General features: G+C 28.4%; 1 protein-coding gene across 1 annotated transcript in view; it reads left to right on the top strand.

Moving 5' to 3' along the window:
- The window catches only part of LOC111624940 (tropomodulin-like), a 53,097-nt gene that overhangs the window by 16,528 nt on the left and 16,461 nt on the right, over window positions 1-20,108 (top strand). Inside the window, exons 3-8 of the mRNA XM_023367933.1 lie at window positions 1,870-2,029; window positions 4,349-4,480; window positions 4,562-4,651; window positions 8,133-8,263; window positions 13,978-14,085; window positions 14,167-14,310. Of these exons, the coding sequence (XP_023223701.1) occupies window positions 1,870-2,029; window positions 4,349-4,480; window positions 4,562-4,651; window positions 8,133-8,263; window positions 13,978-14,085; window positions 14,167-14,310 (765 nt within the window). The remainder of the gene's footprint in view (window positions 1-1,869; window positions 2,030-4,348; window positions 4,481-4,561; window positions 4,652-8,132; window positions 8,264-13,977; window positions 14,086-14,166; window positions 14,311-20,108) is intronic.

The raw sequence follows: 20,108 nt of genomic DNA, 5'->3' as shown, positions 1-20,108 counted from the left end.
AAATGCTACAGTTATCAGTATTAACACGCCAAACGAGGTCAATTGCTGCACCGTATCATCAATTAGAAAAATCATAGAAAACACAGTAAAAAATGCAGATGTTTCAAGTATTAATGTTAAAAATATTCCAAGATTACTAAATAATTCAATAGCAGTTTCTAAAATTTCATACACTGAATCTAATATTTTAATAATAGATTTAAGACGAAAATGATCGATTTGATCTGTTTTATGAAAATCAAATAATAAGTTTACATAAGAGAAATATAAACGAAATTTCCATAATGAATATGTGCATACTAATGTGAGGAACATCATAAGATAAAGTATATTTCCAAATAAGAAACACAATAAAAGAGCATCGACAAAGATCAATTTTGAGTCACAAGAGCAATGTGTCGAATCAAAACAACGGATAACATTGTTAGTTATTCGTGCGTAATAAGCAATCACGACCATAAAAAATACCATTGATGTCATCTCAAAGAATCTATCTTGGAGCATATAAAAGTTCGCTTCTAAGTGTGTTTTCGAGTGCAGAATTTCTTCTAAACGTAGAAACATTTCAGTTATTATCTTCCACTTATTCGATAAATCCGATGATACCAATACTGGAACAATACTTCCGTTTAGGAAGAACCAAAATATCTTTATCAAACATATATAATCCCACGTGATCGTTGAATATTTTACTCCGAAACATAATATATCGTATTCATAATGGTAAAGGTAGGACATACAATGGATGTAGAAGTGAATCCACAAAATAACATTTATAATTAAGCAATATAAATTATGTATGACTTCACGAATTTTATTAGGATTGTGTCTGTTGTACGAAATTGGTAGACCGAAAATTTTCATTACATTAAACGACGGATTCAATGCGCAGCGAATACAGTTGCATCTCTCTTTCAAGGAAAACATTTTAAAACTAAATTTAGAAAATTATTCAATAATTTTTTGCTAATTAATTGCAGGTTATCGATTAAATCTAACATTATCGGAATTTCTATATGAATAATTTCTCAATTCCATCTTATTAACTAAGATATAATCAATAAGTATCGTGCATTAATGATACACTTAAAGCATAAATTATTGCAGTATAGTTGTGTAGGAAACATGATAAACTCTACGAGAGAAGTAATCAGTTTATTTGAAGACTCTAAATATGAAGAATTTTATTTGTAGACTTTACTTAAGCTTTATTTTTCCTTGAAACTAAATTAATATTTACATTAATTGTTTAGAAGCGCAATCAATCAATGTTTTAAATTATTTTACACTAGACATTCACTTAGTTGACTAAGTATCAAGGATACGACAAAACTCCTATTGGTTCGAATTTATAAAACAAGTAAAAATATTCAAAATATATATAAATGGTTTGCTGTATATTAGTTAATATGACGATTTTAGTCTCTGTAATCCAAAAATATTCTTGGTAGACAAATCTCACAGCAATCTTATTGGCAAATTAAATTTATTTTGTAAAGACTACATCAAATGCATTTCGGGCTGGTCAAACTAATGAAGAGGGACTGGAAAATATTAGACCAGCCCGAAATGCATTTGATGTAGTCTTTACAAAATAAATTTAATTTGCCAATAAGATTGCTGTGAGATTTGTCTACCAAGAATATTTTTGGATTACAGAGACTAAAATCGTCATATTATGTGTATTATTATATAAAATATTATCCTGCTTTTGATTACTATACAATATACTCACTACTATTACAACATTGTAGCATATCTATACTACAAAAATTTACATTCAGAAAAATATTGTGTACTATATAGTAGTAAATTGCATTTTTCTTTTGATTTTAATATAAAAATTTACATAGCTATGTTTTTTGATAGGATTCGTTGCTTCCACCTTCGGAAAGATGTCGCGAGCAGACTAATAAGTCTCCGACTGGACCGTTAGATAGAAAGCATCTTCTTGAATATCTGGAAACATCAGCTAAAGAACAAGAAGATTGGCCAGAATGCAAACCATATCAGCCTGGTGTTAAAAGAGGTAATGGAGTGTTTATGTTTTGGATATAACACACAAGCATGCACACAATTATTAAACAAGGCATGTTCAATACAAAACTGGAAAAGTGCCATTAAAGGATGAGTAATATCATAGTAGTTTTGACACATCAGAGGCAACACTGTTAGCAATGGACTGATAAAATGGTGGTGCCTGTCAAGGAAGAGTAATGTAGTTCCAGCTGTAGAGAATCTTTCATGGAACTCTCACTGCTTTTAAGGGCACTTTTACAGTTTTCCATTGAATGTGCTTTTTATTTTATATTTGGTTATAATTTTTAAATATTTTCCACTAGTTACATGTCATAACCACATAGGCCAGTTAAAACAGATTATGTGGCCATCAGTTCAGTTATAATTAAAACTTTTTATTATAAACCATATGTGATATATAGTGTTTCTCTCTGTTATCAAAAAGCATGATGCACATTTGAGAATTTTTTCCTTTTTGGGGTGATACAAGATCTTGAAAATGTGTCAGGAGACTATTAAAAGAAATTCTGTATCCTTATTGTTAGAATAGATACTTGAAATATAACAGCAAAAAAATCACTTTAGCTAGAAAGCTTTTATTCTTTATGAAGATATAGTAGAAGATAGTACAGGAAATCCTCATTAGTTTGAAATTCAGGGGACGAAATAATCACGACTTTGAATTTCAAATTATTCAAGATCTACATATTTCTGTACAATATGCCAAATGCCACATAATTGATGTAATTAATTAAGCAAACTAAATAAGGCTATGTATACAAAACGTTATTTCCATTAATAAATTAATAATAATAATATAAATAAACTGAAGGTAAACAGCACGTATCTGGTGAGAAGTAAAACAGAATTCTTTGAAATGCATCCCAAAAAGTAGTCATTCAAATGTACGTTTAGTAGCCTAGAGCCCTACATATATTTCAGTCTGATGCTTGTAGCCCAATCTTGCAATCCCAAATCCCAGCTGTATTTTATGACATAAGAGAAAAAAATGGTAGTACATGAGTAAGATGATACCTGAAATGTGTTGCTATAAAGACAAAGACATACTGACCAGATTAAAGTTGTTCTCAGTCTATTGCTCTTTTATAGTATGGAGGCACTTTAATCTTCAGGAATAAATTAGGATATGCGTATCACAGTTCGGATAGAATTTCAAAGTAGAAAATTCTTTAACATGTAAATATCTAACCCTGGCAGGAACAAAAGTACAGTTATGAACTAATGCTATTTTGAACTTTCCAAGTTCAAATTAACAAGTTATTTCCTTTAATTAGGAAGCTGATAATTCTGTCAGAAAAATGTACAGCAGTCTCAATTTAATTAAATATAAACAGTTCAGTTTACTTCTATTTTTGTATTTATAATTTTAAATCCTGCATCTGAATAATTCAAGTGCTGTAGATTTTAAAAATATGACAATTGCTGATACATATCATTGATAAATACAGATAAGTGTGAATAGATTGTTCACACTTACCTGTATCTATCAATTCCAGTTTTTAATTTTATTATTGACACAAAGAGATAACAATAACATTTTTTCTCTATCTTACAAGTGAGTTTTCTGCATCAGAATATTGTTGCGCCACTATAATAAAAGATAAAATTGTTTTTTGTTAAAACAACTGCTATAATTTGTGATTGTTTTAACAAAAAAATACATCATTTGTTTCAGATGTTGGTCATCCGAGATTAATCTTTTCAATAGAAGTAATTAGATCAAATCTCATTTTTTCAATATGTTGTACAACAATATTCTGAATGAATACATAATGATTGTAATTCAGATCAATTATAATTTACTGTAAATAAAATAATTAAATAATAAAAATATATTCTCTTTTCTCTTCAATAAATAAAGTTTTTTGATAATTATGAAAAAAATGACAAATTTTAAATAATTTTGGAATGACAGTAGATATGCGCATTAATAAACAAAACCAACAAGTTGTGTTTTTGGATTAGTCTAAAGCAAAATAGGAAGTTTATTAATCCAACTAAACATAAATTTGAATAGGAACTGCCAAAATTTTAAGAAAAATTTGCAAATGTGATCTAATTAATGTTTCATTAAAATATAATAATAATTTTTATTTATTGTTTATGGGAAAGAACTGTTGTTTGCAAGTACATATTAACTGACACTTTACAAGAATGGTATCATATCAAGGTTTGAGTATATATTTTTTTCATAATTTTGGGATGAAATACCTATCAGGATATAATTTGTTTAAAGAAAATGTAATTTCAAATTATAAAATATTATTAAATAGATATAGAAACATTAAAACAAGAATCATATTTGTAGGAAAAGTTTGGAAGCCAAAAGCGGAACCTAAATTAAAAGAAGAGGATGACATAAAAATTGAATTGGATTTAGATGATGATTACGAAAAAGCTTTATCTACTGCCACAGAATCTGAATTAGTAGATCTTGCAGGTAAATTTTATCTTTTTAAATAATGAAATTTATTTTACAAAGAATGCACTAAGTAATTTATTTTTTTTTATTTAATAATAGCTGTTTTGGGTCTACACAGCATGTTGAATCAAGATCAGTATCATGCTTCAATCTTAAATCAAAAACAAGTTACTGGAGAAAAGTTTGAAAGTTTGTATTTTATTAATTTAAACTAATTATCATATTGTTTAAAATTATTTATATATTTATCATTAGGAATTTTCATATTAAAAATAAATTATTAATTTTAACATATAAAATATAGTTGTTATATATAAGGTCTTCCAAAATGAATGTTATCATTTTAAATTACTGAAATTATGTTATTTACTATTTAAGAATTACACCAATTGATATAATAACCATCAGAGTTCCATTTGTATTTAAATATCGTGTTGTCTAAAACCATACATGTTAATTAATATTAATATATAATTATATATAAATGTTAGGAAAATCTATACTAAAATGTTATTTTACATTTTAATCCAAGATGCAGTGGATTCAACATAATAAATATATTTGTCAAAACATCGAAAAGTTCATTATAATTTTATAATATTTAACAAAATTATATTTATCATAGAAAAATTTGGAATAATTCTTATAAAACTTTTACGTCCGGTAAAAAAAAGATTCTTATGTCTACAGTTAGTTTGCTGTAACTTTGTGAATGAAACAAAAATGTAAAGTGGCCACCTCATTACTGTACATTACAAAATGTATACCTCTACATTCTCTGTCTCATTGGGGAAGCAATAGCAGTGCCCTAATAAAAATGTGAACATTCATTCATTATTATAAATTTAGTTCTGAAAATTATTAGGAGAGATTACTGCTTTTGAAAACATATTTCTTGAAGAAGCATGCATGAAGTTATAGCAAACGGCTTACAATTATAGTAAGGTTCATACATTACATAAAAAGATCAATTTTATTGTAACACTGATTTTAGCAATTATATTTAGAAGAGAGATGGTACTATTTAGTTATCTTTTAGAAATTTGAGCAGCAAACAAAAAATTTTTGCTTTTAACAGAAGCAAAAATTTTTAAGATGCTATGTTTAAATCATTATTAGTGTTTCTGTCATAGAAATTCACAGAAAATTTTTAAATTTTTCAAATTTTAAGTCTCTGGAGAAACAACTCAAGACTGACAATATCAAAATTTAGAAAAATGAGTCTTATATCATGTTAATAATGATTGCCAAAGTGTATTTATTTATTCAAAATTACATATAAAATCTCATTTGATAGCCTATATAAAAATTTAGGCTAATAATAGATATTTAATGAACATTTTATTTTAATTTAAAACCTATATTAAAGAATGATACTAAAATATAGTAGAATATAATACTAAAATTTCAATTATATTTAACTGAAATTACGTAGTCCTGGAAATTTTTAGGTTTTAAAAGGAAAATGTCTTGACGTCTTGGTAATAAAAAATAAATAAATAACTGAGACTCAAACCCTAATCAGGACAACAGCATTAAATCCTGGTCAGGGTTTAATGCTGTTAATTAATTCTGAGTAAAGTTTAATCAGCATTTAAAAAATATTCAGTAGTCAAGAAGAAGAAAAAGTGAATTGGTGCTGAACTAATAAGAGATCAACTAAGATATTTTGCATAAGAAAGTTCTTATATAAGTTCTAACTGGATATATTAACTATAAAGTCCAGCAAAACTGATTAAAAACAAACAAATGTTTTCAGTTAATGAAATGTCTTCAAAACTTTTTTTAAAAAAACAAAATTTTAAGGTTTTTTTTTCTACTTCATAGAAAAGTTTTTAGTCATTGTAACAATAATAGGGACTTTTTAACAAGGGGGTAAAACTATTCCTTTATATAAATATTGTATTTGTTATTCTGGCTTTGATTTATGGTGAGGATGGCCTAATTTGAGGATGAAAGTATTATTAAAATCCTAAAGAAATTATTATTAAAAAAATCAATAAATATAAAAGTATGCCAAAAAGCATAAATTTAAAGTGTATAAAATTGTAAGCATTGAATATAAAACAAATTTTGTATTAAATATAACTAATCTTTACGACACAACTAGATGTACAGGTAGACACTAGGCTTTTTTACACCACTCTTTATTTTGCAATGTCATAGGCGCTGATACACTATAAACATGCATGAAGTTATAGTCGTTTGCTATAACTTCATGCATGCTTCTTCAAGAAATATGCCCAAAACATATTGAAAATATATGTCCCTCATCTGCTCAACTTGTACCAGCACCTAAGATATTGTAGAATAAAGTGTGATGTAAAAAAGCCTAGTGTCTACTTGTACACCTAGTTGTGTGGTCAAGATTAACAAATGAAAGAAGGCACAGTTTCAGAAACAGCAAAGTTAAATATAACTTTAATAACTTGAACAGAAGAGGGATGATGGAACTAGAATAGATTTCTATAGAAAATAATATAATTTCACTTAAATTCTCTCATCTACTGAAAATTCAAGTAAAATAGGCTTCATCTATCTGTCCTTTGTTAGTTAAATCTTAACTTTATCCTAATATTTGGTGTGTGTAAATCCATAGTACAACTACCTTTACAGTGCAGTAAAAGTTTGTTTTGAACATTTTCAGTTTTTGTAATTAACCCTCCTTGAGAAATTTGTAATTCAAAAAAGAACTAAAGTCCTAATTTATTTGAGAACTAGCTGTTACCCGCGACTTCGTCCGCAAAGGTTTTGCAAGCAAACCCCATTTACATTCAATATTTCAATAACCATAGTAATTGTTATATAACACCTACCGCTGAAGAGAATTGCTGAGAATCAAACAAACTATTTTCAATTTGATCAATTTTTTGGAACGTTTACAATCGTTCTATAATCGAACCAATATGCAATAACAAATTCGAATTTAAAACTGTTCGAACATTTTTAAAATCGAAATGGATAAAAATATTTATAACAATGTCAGAAATGTTATTAATTTAATACACCTAAGTACTCGATGAAGACTAAATCCTCTCCCTCACTCCCCGCGGGGGAATTTCTAAAAATCCCTTCTTAGTGTACATTCTCATGGCATACCCTACTAAAATGCAGATAAAAACAAAAAATTGCATCTAAAATAGCACAGTAGAAGCCGTTCTTTCGGTTACGCCTTAATGCTCTCCCTCTCCCCCCCCCTTGGGAATTTCAAAAAAATCCCTTCTTAGTGTGCGTTTTCATGACGTACCCTAACTGTGTACCAAATTTCACCTCTTTAGGTCCAGCAGTTTGCTCTGGGCGATGATGAATCAGTGAGTCATTCATTCAGTCAGTCAGTCAGGACAAGCAATTTTATATATATAGATCACCTTTTTGAGTTATAAATTTTTTAAGGAAGGTTGTTTAAGAAGTAAACTTTTACTGTACCATAAAGGTAGTCAGTCATACTGTGGTTATTAATAGTACATTTATCAATAGTAGTGTGTAAATCTATCACATTGTATGCTGTATCATCACTTTCACACTACTGCATTCTGTAGTTAATATATAATAATCTAATAATATAATCCGTAATAATTTTTGGTCATAAATGCTTAATAGATTATGAATATTTATAAGACAGTTTTTTACTACATTTATTTATTTGATGTATTTCATTTTTAAAATACAGCCGTAGTTCGTTCAACAAAACCAAAAGTTCTTCCATTCGAACCAGACAACAACACTGATGTTGACAAAACATTGGAACAAGTTACAAAAAATGATCCTCATCTTAATTCACTTAATTGGAACAATATAAAAGTAAGCCTTTTTTTTCAATGTTTTTCTAATTACAGTTAAATAATTTGTTGTTGTTTATGTTGAATGATGAAATACAACAATTTATCATTATTATAATGACAAATATTCTTAATTTCATCTCAGAAATTCACTGAAAATAAGTCATATGCCAATTAGTTTATTGAAAATAAATCATTTAATAAACTATTATATATTTTCTTTCATTTCTCTATAATCAGTTACATTCATAATAAATTATATAAATTTTTGATTGACAATTGAAATTATATGGATATTTATTAAATATGGCATTTATATGATGGCCAGATGGACGAGGAAGTTAATGCATTGTCCTACTTCTCTGGAAGACCTGGGATTGAATTCAGGTGAAAAACCCCCAGGAATTTTTCTAGGGGTGGTCTGTCCCCGATGTGTCAGACCTGTCATTTACTAATCAACTATCTCATTGTGTGGGCCTGACTGAAACCATGATGGATATGATTAAAAAAGGCCCTCTAAGTACCCACATGATAAAGTAGAAAATAATAATAATAGTTTATTAAACAGTATATCAGTATTTTGTTGTTTGCGAATAATTTTTAAGCAATGAATTGTTAGTTCAGAATTTACATGTAAATTAGTTTACTGACATTATTTTAAAAGTTGATATATTCTACATACATTGTAAAGAATTACATAAAATTATGCAACATTGACATATTAAATTTTAAGATGATAATTTACATTAGACTAAACCCATTGCTTGGCGTTTTTAATATAATAACTTAGTTTTTATTTAACAAGTTAATGTAATCTTCTGGATTTGATGAATATTCAACTTTTAACAGTTAATTATAAAATATATATCCATAGACATTTAGATAATCAAAAATTTAATTTATACCATTTATGATAAATTACATTATCTTTGCTTAAAGAATCTTTTGCAAAAGATGTTCTGCAGCATTAACAGTTTTTAATTTTCAGGATCTTGGCAAAACGTGTTTAATGAAAAGACCATAATAATTTATGTGAATATACATATAATACACATCTCAAAGCCCGATGAATTAATATAATAATCCAACGATTGCCTAAATATTCAGGCTAAATATGATTATAAACAAATAATTAATACAGTGGGTGATCGGTTAACGAATATAATCTGTTCCAAGACTTTGTTCGTTAACCGATTATCAATTTACCATAGGTTTCAATGGCAATTTGATTAATTCGTTCTGGAGACCCCAAAAAATAAAAAAATATATATCTGTAAATTTTTTTCATCCAATGGAGATTATTTTTTAATAAAATTGAAGACAGTCTAAAAGGAAAGGTCTGTTGCCAAGAATGTATATTGTCTGGAACATGGAAATAATAAATGGTGGTCCTTTTTGGGCATACTGTCTTCAATTTTATTAAAAAATATATATACTTTCTTACTACATTTATTTACATGTAATAGTAAAAATACATATATATGTAGTCTTGCATTTTTATTAGTCATGATTTTTCTGTTTGTGGGGGTTAAAGAATCTGTCCAATGTCAATTGCTTTTCTGTCTTCTTCATGATTTTTCAGAAGTAATTGTAATTGTAGAGATCCCTAGGCCTAACCTCAACCTGGTTTGGATGACATTTCAAGACCGTTGTTCTGACATCCTCCCACGTCTTCAAAAGATCTTTAATAGCAGATATCGGCATAAATCCGCATTTTCAGAAGAAAACATAAAAGAATTGTTTCTGTCAGAAATATAAAAGGCTGGAATTACAAGGGAGAGTTTCAAAGTTCGGGAGAATACTATCCAATCAGTATATACTGGGTAGAACGTCGTTGTCGACATCTCCCGCGCTCCGAAAAGTTTCGAATTGTTGCCTGAGACAAAGAAAGACCAATCGGTATTCGTTATTTACGTCGCTTCTTTTTGTGTTTGTTCAGTGAAGTGTTCGTTATCTGAACATGTGTTCGTTGTTCGATCATAAAAATCTTTCGCGAAAGTGTTCGTTATCCGATCTGTTCGTTAACCGATCATCCACTTTATATTTAAAATATGTTACATGTTTTCTCATTTATTTCACTTTACAGGAGGCTTTGAGATTATTTCCTTCAGTTCCAATGATTTCTAGAGACTTAGCTGAAGACGTCACTATTGGTAAGTTGTTCGAGAAATCTAGCTTAAAATACCAAAAGAATTTACGTATTTCTAACTTGATATAACTTGTTCAGATGGATATACACTTCCGAAAGGATCAACCTGTATTCTCTTCAACTATATGTTACATCGAGATCCAAAAGTATTTCCCGAACCTGAGAAATTCGATCCGGATAGGTTCCTACCAGAAAACACTGCAGGCAGACATCCATATGCTTATGTTCCATTCTCAGCTGGATCTAGAAATTGCATCGGTGAGTATATTGGACTGCAGTTTGAAAAAATTGTAGACCTATAAATTTCCACTGTTTGTCTGTCGTTATTTAATCTTGAGATCGGTGTTAGATACATGAGTCGAGACCTGTTCTGAAAAGCGTAGGGGCAGGAGGCCCCGATTAACTATATAATAACTTTCTGTAAAGAAGGAAGTCACGTAATTTCACGTAAACATTAAAATCCTGTAAAGTATTTAAACTGTTTACAAAATTTGATTTTATTATTAATGTTTTTATAATTATGTAGTTTTCAAAAGTCCTGTTATCAGTCTTAGGAACCACTAAAATTTAAAAAATCTTTAATNTTTTTCAAATATTCTTTCAAAAGTTTGATTAAACTTCAATCAAGCTATGTAAACCAATTAAAACAATTTTGCTAATAAATGCAGAAAACATTTTATACAGAATAAAAATAATAGTTTCAATTATTTTAATATCTTGTTAAAGTTCAATTGCAAAACTGTAAAGGTATATACACACATAGTAGAAACTTGATTTAACATTTTTCAAAAACCATTGAAAAAAGTACAGGTAGCCCTTGGTTTACGCTGATTCACAATAACGCCGCTGCACAATTCGCCATTTCATTGTGTAATTCCCCAATTTTCCCTACACTAAATTTGACCAATCCCAGCAAGACATGAGTCCACTACGACACCACATGTTATGGCATAATTGTGGCTCGTTGGGATTGGTCGGATCTAGACCAATAGAGAATGTTCCATGAACCGTTAGATTTGAATGAGCTGTGGACCCGACATAGAGCTACAGAAGAACGACAAAGAAGAAACTCCAAGAGTTTTGAAAATGGCCGATCTAAAGCGTATCCTTTCAACTATGGAAAATTTGATGGATGAACTCTGTGAGTTAGACAATGATTGGGAGCGAAGTGCAAATGTAAAAAGGAGCATCATCGCATTCATTTGACCATATTCTAAAATTATTAATGAAAGAAAACAAAAATGTAAACAATTAAAGATGGATACTTTTTCCGAAAAATGTAAGAGATCAAAACCAAAATTTTTTAATAAAAACATTTCACTTCATTTTATGATATAAATTTAATTTTTAAAATTTGTTTTATGTATTTTGTATTACAATAGAGCATCGATTATCTGACTCAATTGGGGACTGGGGTTGGTCGGATAACTGAAAAAACAGATAACCGAAAAATATGAAAAAATACGAAAAAATACGTTATTAGTATAGTATATTAGTATATCTCATGTAATTAGTATATTAGTATATCGCTATTAACCTACTTCGCGTTGAATTTTCATCAATGTTAAACCTAACAAAAATTTTTTTAAAATAATAGTCGCTATTGTATCGTTAAAAATTAGAAAATTAAGCCTCGTTTAAATACTGGCTTCCTTTCATGGTCGAGCCATGTTGCCAGCTAAAACACGTAAAAATACTATTAAAGTAGCCAAGACATAGCCAAATATTGTAGCGCCACATCACTAGCAGACATTTGAATTTGTTGACTAGAACATGGTCGGTTAACCAAAGTGACGTTTGATTGGGGGTCGGATAATCGATGCTCTACTGTATATTGTATTAATAAATAAAATTATTTGCTTATTTTTCACTTATGTAGAACCTAACTCTATACCTCACTGTAAATATGGGCTCATTTTTGCCGGTTTTTGTAGGAACAGAACTGCGGTGTAAACCGAGGGCTACCTGTACATTAAAATATGGACTACATAAGATCTGAACATATTTTAAAACATGCTAAAATGTGCAAGTGCATATGTATATGCATTCAGGATGATAAAATGAAGATAAACACTTACATCACTAGTATAAACATTTCCATGGAAATTTTTATTTCGTATATTATCTACACCTCTAGACATGTTTGTACAAAGATAATGAACTGTTAAACTATTCTGAACCAAATCAGAGATACTTATTTTCTGTCAAAGATTTGATATGTCTTCATCACTGCAATTTCTAAACTTGAAACAAAAAGAAACTTATTTTTGTCAATGTCGTTACTGCTATTGAGCATTACATATGAATTGTTTCATATATCTTGGCCAGGTGATGCTCATTAGTTAGTGACCTTGAATATTGGTCAAACAATATAGTCCCTTCAATAAGTAAATAGATTGGTCCCTGCCATTGCACATCTTTACAGTCTGGTTAAGATTCATGAAATGAACTGTACTTCCTTTTGTACTCGCTGCCCATTTGTGGGTTTGTAGTTGCACAGGAATACTGTATTGGACTACAGAATTTATTGTATGCTTTGAAAATATGTTTGATATTGCTTTACTGTGCCAGTCTGAGTCTAGCAATGATACCAAGGTGCCAAAACTATAGAATATGGTCGCTACTCACTATCATAATCTGGAGAAATAATCTTGATAATTCATTGAATTTCTGTAATTCTCCTGACCATTCAAACTTTTTTTTTTTTTAAAAAGAAACATTATTTGAGGTGAGAATTCATCCATTGATTGCATTTTTTAATGCATTACATCCCAAAAATATGCAATATTAAATGTGGTAACATTAACATTGTGGATTATGAAGATTTAAAAGAACTAGTGAAAAAATACTGGATCAAGTTTCTACTGTATACATATATTGAATAATAAAATATACAAATATGTTGTCAAAATTTTAAAAACAGTCAAATTGAAAGTGTAGGATGTAGCACAAGTTGACATGAATGATTATTCTTTTACTATACAGTCTGAGATATTTGGTTATTCATCTTTTTGGATTTATTGAAGAATTTGTTTTTTGTTTTGTCTGTAAAATCTGGTTTACAGAATTTTCTTTCAAATATTTTTAATTTTGCACTTCTGTATTTGAATGCATATTGCATAATCATTTTTATGATGTTCTTTAATAAAAATCAATAAAAATTGTTATTTCACTGAGATAGGTAAGGACTTTATAAATGTTTTTTTTATATAAATTGATCAAAAATTTAGGAAAAAAAAGACTAGTGAGAAACCTCACCTTTTTCTTCCAATATCCATATTAAGTAGGAGACCAAGACTTTAAAAAAATACAGCTATTTTAGCCTTTCTTTATGAACAATGCTTTTAAAGTCTTCATCTCTGATTTAATACAGATATTGGAAGAAAAAGGCATGAGGCTTTTCATTAATCTTATGTTTTATAACTGGATTTTAACTTAAATTTTTATCTGTTTCATTGAAAATCTCTTTTTTTAATTGGTTTTTTTTTATCAATTTTTTGAAAGACTTTTTAAAGTAAATGATATACCAAAAATCATTAGATTGGTAATTACATTAATTTATTTAATATGGATTATTTAACTTTCAGAATATTTCAAAAGAAAAGTTTAAACGACTGTTTGATGGTTTGCAAAACAATACTTACTTGGAAACTCTCAGTTTAGCAAATACGGATTTAAATGATTTGAGTTGCGAGGTAAGTTTTTTAAAATATAGAATGCATAAACAAAATGTTGTTATATTATGTTGAATTAATTTTGTTCTTTGTTAATTTTAGGATTTGGTCGAGTGTTTGAAAATAAATAAGACATTAACATCGTTAAATGTCGAGTCCAACTACTTAACTGGAATAATGATTTGCAATCTAATTGCTGCTCTACTGCCAAATCAAACTGTTCTGGAATTCAGAGCCTCCAATCAAGTAAGATTTAAAATTTTTATTTGTATTTAAGTATTTGTAATTTTTTAAAAATAAATAATGTCTGGAATGATTAAATATATAAATCCAAAAATAAAATAAAAATATACCTCGTAACTCCAGCAATGTGCTTTTTAATAGAGTAAAAACATTTTCAACTGTGGTTCATAGGTCTTCCTCAGTTAGAACATAGATTGACTAATTAAACTCGATTTAGTGTAAAAATTTATATATATTTTATTTATTTTGGAACATTCTATGCATTCACTTCATTTAAAGTTATTTGTGTTATAACCTATTAACTGAGGTTGAAAACATTTTTACTTTGTTAATACAAATGGCTGGAATTATAAAGTGTGTTTTTCTTTTACTTTTGGAACTTTAATCAATGGTTACTAACATTTTTTGTTGCCATTTTTAATGAACTTCAGACAGAACACAAAATCTCAATCTGTGTTCTGTCTCTTTGTTATATCTGAAATGTGGAACTTTGTGAGAAATGATTGTAAATTTTTAAAATGTTCAGCATAAATTAATCTAATAAATTTAAAGCAGCATATTTTTTACATTTCTTTTAACAATAACATTATTCACAATTTACAACAAAATGACATTTATATTAAGGGAGTGAATGACTTCTTACTTCATGGGAATTTCATACCAAGGTCTCTGCACTTACAAGATTACACAGTCCTTTTAAATTTATAGATTTTCCTCTCATTGATTTATATATTTTGAACTCCTCCAATTGTCTCAGGCTCTTGTATTTGGATAAATCTTATAACTTTTGTTCACTCAAGTTTACCTTGACCAACTTTTCTGATGCATAAGCTACCAATATCTTAGAAGATTATCTTTTTCTTACAGTATATTTATGATCCTTGATTCTGGTCCTCAGAGGTTTGGAAGTACTCCTAATACATTCAAGGTTTTGGCTAATTCTGTGGTTCATAATAGATACTCTGTGTACACAGATAAATTTAAAGGGTCTATCCAATCCTTATCTTTCATTAGCAGCTTGTAATGGTGGGGTTCCTTTTATACACACGTTTCTCCTCCAATATGATCTTGTTACAAATGCTTTTTAAAATCTATTGTAACTTACAATCGTGTAGTCTTCCTTGACTTCCCTATGCTTATTGGCATTGGTATTATTATAGTATTTGCTAATTAGAGATGCTATAGTTTTTAAATAGCATCTGCGCTCTTCTGTTTTCTTCATACAATTTAGATGTTTCTGCTATTCTATTGTGTTTGATCAATTTCCCAATTTTCAAGGACTAGAATCAGGGAACATGGGTACACCATAAGAAAACAGACAACCCTCTACTTGGTAGTTTATACATTGGAGGAGTTGGTTGAGGTGAATTTGACGGAAGAACTTATAAGACCTGTATGAAGTAGACATAGCCTGAGGCAGCTGGAGAAACTTGAAATATGTAAATCAGTGTTTAGAGGAAAATCTATAAATTTCAAAAATATTAATGCAATCTCACAAGTATGGATATCTTGGTATGAAATCCCTTTGACCAATAAGTCACATACTCCTTCTTATAAATCCTGTTTTGTTGTGACTCGTATATAATCTTATTGTTATGAGATGTGTAAAAATATTTGTTAGATTAATTTATGCTGGACATTTAAAAAAAAATTTACAACCAATTATCACAACTTTTTACATTTTAGGTATGATTGGGATTCTATGTCATATATGGTATTTCATAAATTTAAAAAGCTTCAGATTCTAGAACAGCCTAAAGAACTCCATTAAAAGTGGCCAGAAATGTTAACAATTATTGATAAAAGTTAGAATTTGCTGATTTAAAAAAAAAAATTGTGTGTAATAGGTATTTTCTTCAGTTAAAAAAGCAAAAAACTTTATGAACATGGGTATTATTCTCAGTAGTTTTGAAGATACAGCTGTATGAGAGTTGCTTACACATAACAATAACAATGGATGATGTGTGTTACATTCAAAACAAATGCTAAAAAATCAAATCCTGAACTTCAATACCCTTTACAATCAAGTCATTAAACTTTACATTACTTTGTCTTACATCCTTATCACTACCGGTATGTCCAGTACCTGTTTCCAGGAGATGCAATTTTGTCTCTGAGTTACACAATGGTAATCATTGCTAACTCAGAAATGGCATGTGATGTTTAGACATGAGTTATAAAATGTATTGATGTTCAGAATTAAATTTTTTAGCATTTGTTTTGAATGTAATACATACCATTCATTATTATTATATGTGAGCAACTCTCATACAGCTGTATCTCCAAAACTACTGAGAATAATACCCATGTTCATATAAAGTTTTTTGCTTACAATAACCTATATGATCATTCTCCAAGATATTTCCCTTTTCTTTTGACTCATTTTGTGTAATTGATATTAGTTCTAAACAGTGTTTTGTATATTAAGTTTTAAATACATATAAAGATTTGTTTTCTGAAACCGTGTTTTCGTATTTATTGACTATTGAACACAAGACCGTGTTATAAATTAAACACTTGGCGCTTTTCCTCTTTATTCAGTTGAAAACTGAATAAAGAGGAAAAGCGCCAAGTGTTTAATTTATACATATAAAGAATCAAAACTGAATATTCTAATGATCAGATGATAAGGCTAGGTTAACAGTGGAATTAACTGATTATGATAGTTAATCCAGTTTTATCATTTGAGTGTTAATGTATTTTTCTATATTTAATATTGAGACTGTAAATTTAAATAAAACCAAACCACACTCAAAGAACAAAACAGTTTTAAAAATATTCTTATAGTAATTTTACTCTCTAATAGCCTCTGAAAAATGCAAACAGTTTATTATAATTAAGCATTCTAAAATTTGATTTTAATTGGAAAAATTTAATTTTATAATTTAACAGATTACTAAAATCATTTATATTAAATTTTTGATATAATCAAGCGTAACTAAAATTAAATAATATGACTGTAATATATATAAATAACATTGTGTATTATTATGTAAGTTAATAGAATTTCTTTGTTATCCAGTTTAAAAATATTAAAAAGAAATTAATAATAATAGAATAAAAGATTGCAAAAACATTATTTTAATAATATATAATATATCTTCATATGCTTGGTTGATTCTGTGTGGAATTAATATTATTAATTTGCATAATAACATTTTAAATCAACTAATAATTTCTTTTTCTTTGACTTTGTATTTGACTTGTTCACTTAATTATTGCTATTGTTTTTATGGAAATAAAAAAGTAATTGTAGTTGTTAATGTGTGATGATGTATATTAAAATATAAAAATTAGGTTGTACTTAATACAATTTGTGCTTTTAAATTGAATTATAATTAAATTCAGAATTAGTATTAATGTCAATGTAAACTCTGTTTCAAAACAGAAAAATTTAGCCTTTTTGAACTATTAATGTATCACTTTTTTTCTGATAACAATGGAGTCACTTGTGAAAAAGAAAATGATAATTTTCTAAATAGTCTAAGTAGTGGGTTTTCAGTTCATTAATTTTTTTGGTAAACTCTCTCTATCCTCTGGGCACTAAAAGTATTTTTTTAGCAAGCCCATTGTGGATTTGGCCAGGCCCACAACGAAAGTGATCAGATGGTGAGGAACAGGGCCTGACTTATCTGGACAAACACTCTCAAAAATTTTCTGACTTTTTTTTTTATTTGTCCTGATTCAATTCCTTGACCCCAGAGTGGTATGCTGCCAATTTAACTGCTTGACTGTCTGACTATATTAGTTTATTAATTAGGAATATTTTTAAGTGGCAATTTAGTAATAATACATGAGAGATTTTCTTTCGCCCCAATTCTTAATTATATAACTAAGTCAATGTCATCTATACTTTTTTCAAGGAATCACTTATGTGTATTGTTAGTTGAGATCACAATCACTACCATAATACTGGTATAATGCAGTAATAAGTACACCTAGACACCAATAACTAGCAAAAAATGGGTATATTTTAAAGAAAAGTTTCTTTGGTTGTAAACAGACATCTTCAAGTTAGATGAAACAAAAATACAATCCTTAATCAAGATCTTTCAAGTTGTTTATCACAAAGCTTTAGATCTCATCTAATGAGTCAGGCTTCTATCAAATGAATTTGATTTTATATTATTTCGCATGCAATTTTAGTATTTGTTTTTATCAGATGATTATTTTCAAGATTCTTAAATGTTTCAAAAGTGAAAACAATATTAATTATATGTTGTTAATGGATAAAAGCTTAAAAATTACAGGGATTTTGAAAAAAGACTGCTGCCATTTTAAATTATTTTGATTGTGTTAATTATTACCCAAGAACATTGTAATCTGCATTAAAATGTTGAAAAACTAAGTTTTACATTTGCCTATTAAAATTTCTCAGTTCATGCACCTCATATCACATTATACACACCTGACAAATATACAAATTCTTCCTATGATTGCTATGGCAAATTTGCTGTCGCTTTTCCCAAAGCAGCCATGATTCCACGGCTCCTGCAGATTACTCATGTTGCATAAGACGAGCGATTCCAACTTTACAAATTGCGGAACACAAAACTTCTCTGTTGTAGAATTGCCATTTTTGTTTACGGCATTTCCTAGGAGTGGTAGACGACAAGATGTTTGAATACAGATGAAGATGAAACTCGGACAGTTACTATATTGATTAGAATTTGTTGCATGTTTCTCGGATAGTTAACATATTTACAGTAATTTAAATGGTAGCATTTATTTTGGAAGACTTTGTATTATTAATCAGGTAGAGAAAATATACAAAAATTTCTATCTCTATATGCAAGTATAGAGACGGAAATATTTAACAAAGATTAAATACGGAAAGTCTTCTCATTTAATGCTATGAAGTAAACATTTTTAAATAATGAATTGATTTCATAGAGAATTTTACAAAGATAATTAATACTTGTAAAATGAGAGATTGCAACATTATGATAAATTTTACGTTTTACATTTTAATGACATATGTTCTATAAATATTAATATATTTTATTTGATTATTGGTCTTGTTAATGGACTTTGTTTGCTAAGATATTTGTGTAGACAGACTTAGGTAAGTTGAGAAAGTAATGATCACATTTTCAAATTGATTTGGGGATGTGAATGACCTACAAATGGTGGTTTTGTTCTGCATCTGACTTTTCTCATTAAATTTACTTAGATCATTAATGGGAAGAAAGTTTTAAGATTACTTTACTTTAAATGTCATTTAATTTAAATTTTAAATTTTCAGTAACAAAATCTTCATGCATTTTCTTATCATATAAATATAATAATATAAAATAATTTTAAGCATATGTTTTTAAGTATTTTAGATTCNATTTTTTGATAAAATTGAAGACAGTCTAAAAGGAAAGGTCTGTTGCCAAGAATGTATATTGTCTGGAACATGGAAATAATAAATGGTGGTCCTTTTTGGGCATACTGTCTTCAATTTTATTAAAAAATATATATACTTTCTTACTACATTTATTTACATGTAATAGTAAAAATACATATATATGTAGTCTTGCATTTTTATTAGTCATGATTTTTCTGTTTGTGGGGGTTAAAGAATCTGTCCAATGTCAATTGCTTTTCTGTCTTCTTCATGATTTTTCAGAAGTAATTGTAATTGTAGAGATCACTAGGCTTATTAACCTCAACCTGGTTTGGATGCCATTTTAAGACCATTGTTCTGACATCCTCCCACTTCTTCAAAAGATCTATAATAGCAGATATCGGCATAAATCTGCTTTTTCAGAAGAAAACGTAAAAGAATTGTTTCTGTCAGAAATATAAAAGGCTGG

Source organism: Centruroides sculpturatus, unplaced genomic scaffold (assembly GCF_000671375.1).
Source record: "Centruroides sculpturatus isolate CEXI.00-Female unplaced genomic scaffold, Cexi_2.0 scaffold390, whole genome shotgun sequence".
NCBI lineage: Eukaryota > Metazoa > Arthropoda > Arachnida > Scorpiones > Buthidae > Centruroides > Centruroides sculpturatus.
The sequence above is the reverse complement of the archived record's forward strand: the minus strand, read 5'-3'. Positions and strand labels throughout refer to the sequence as shown.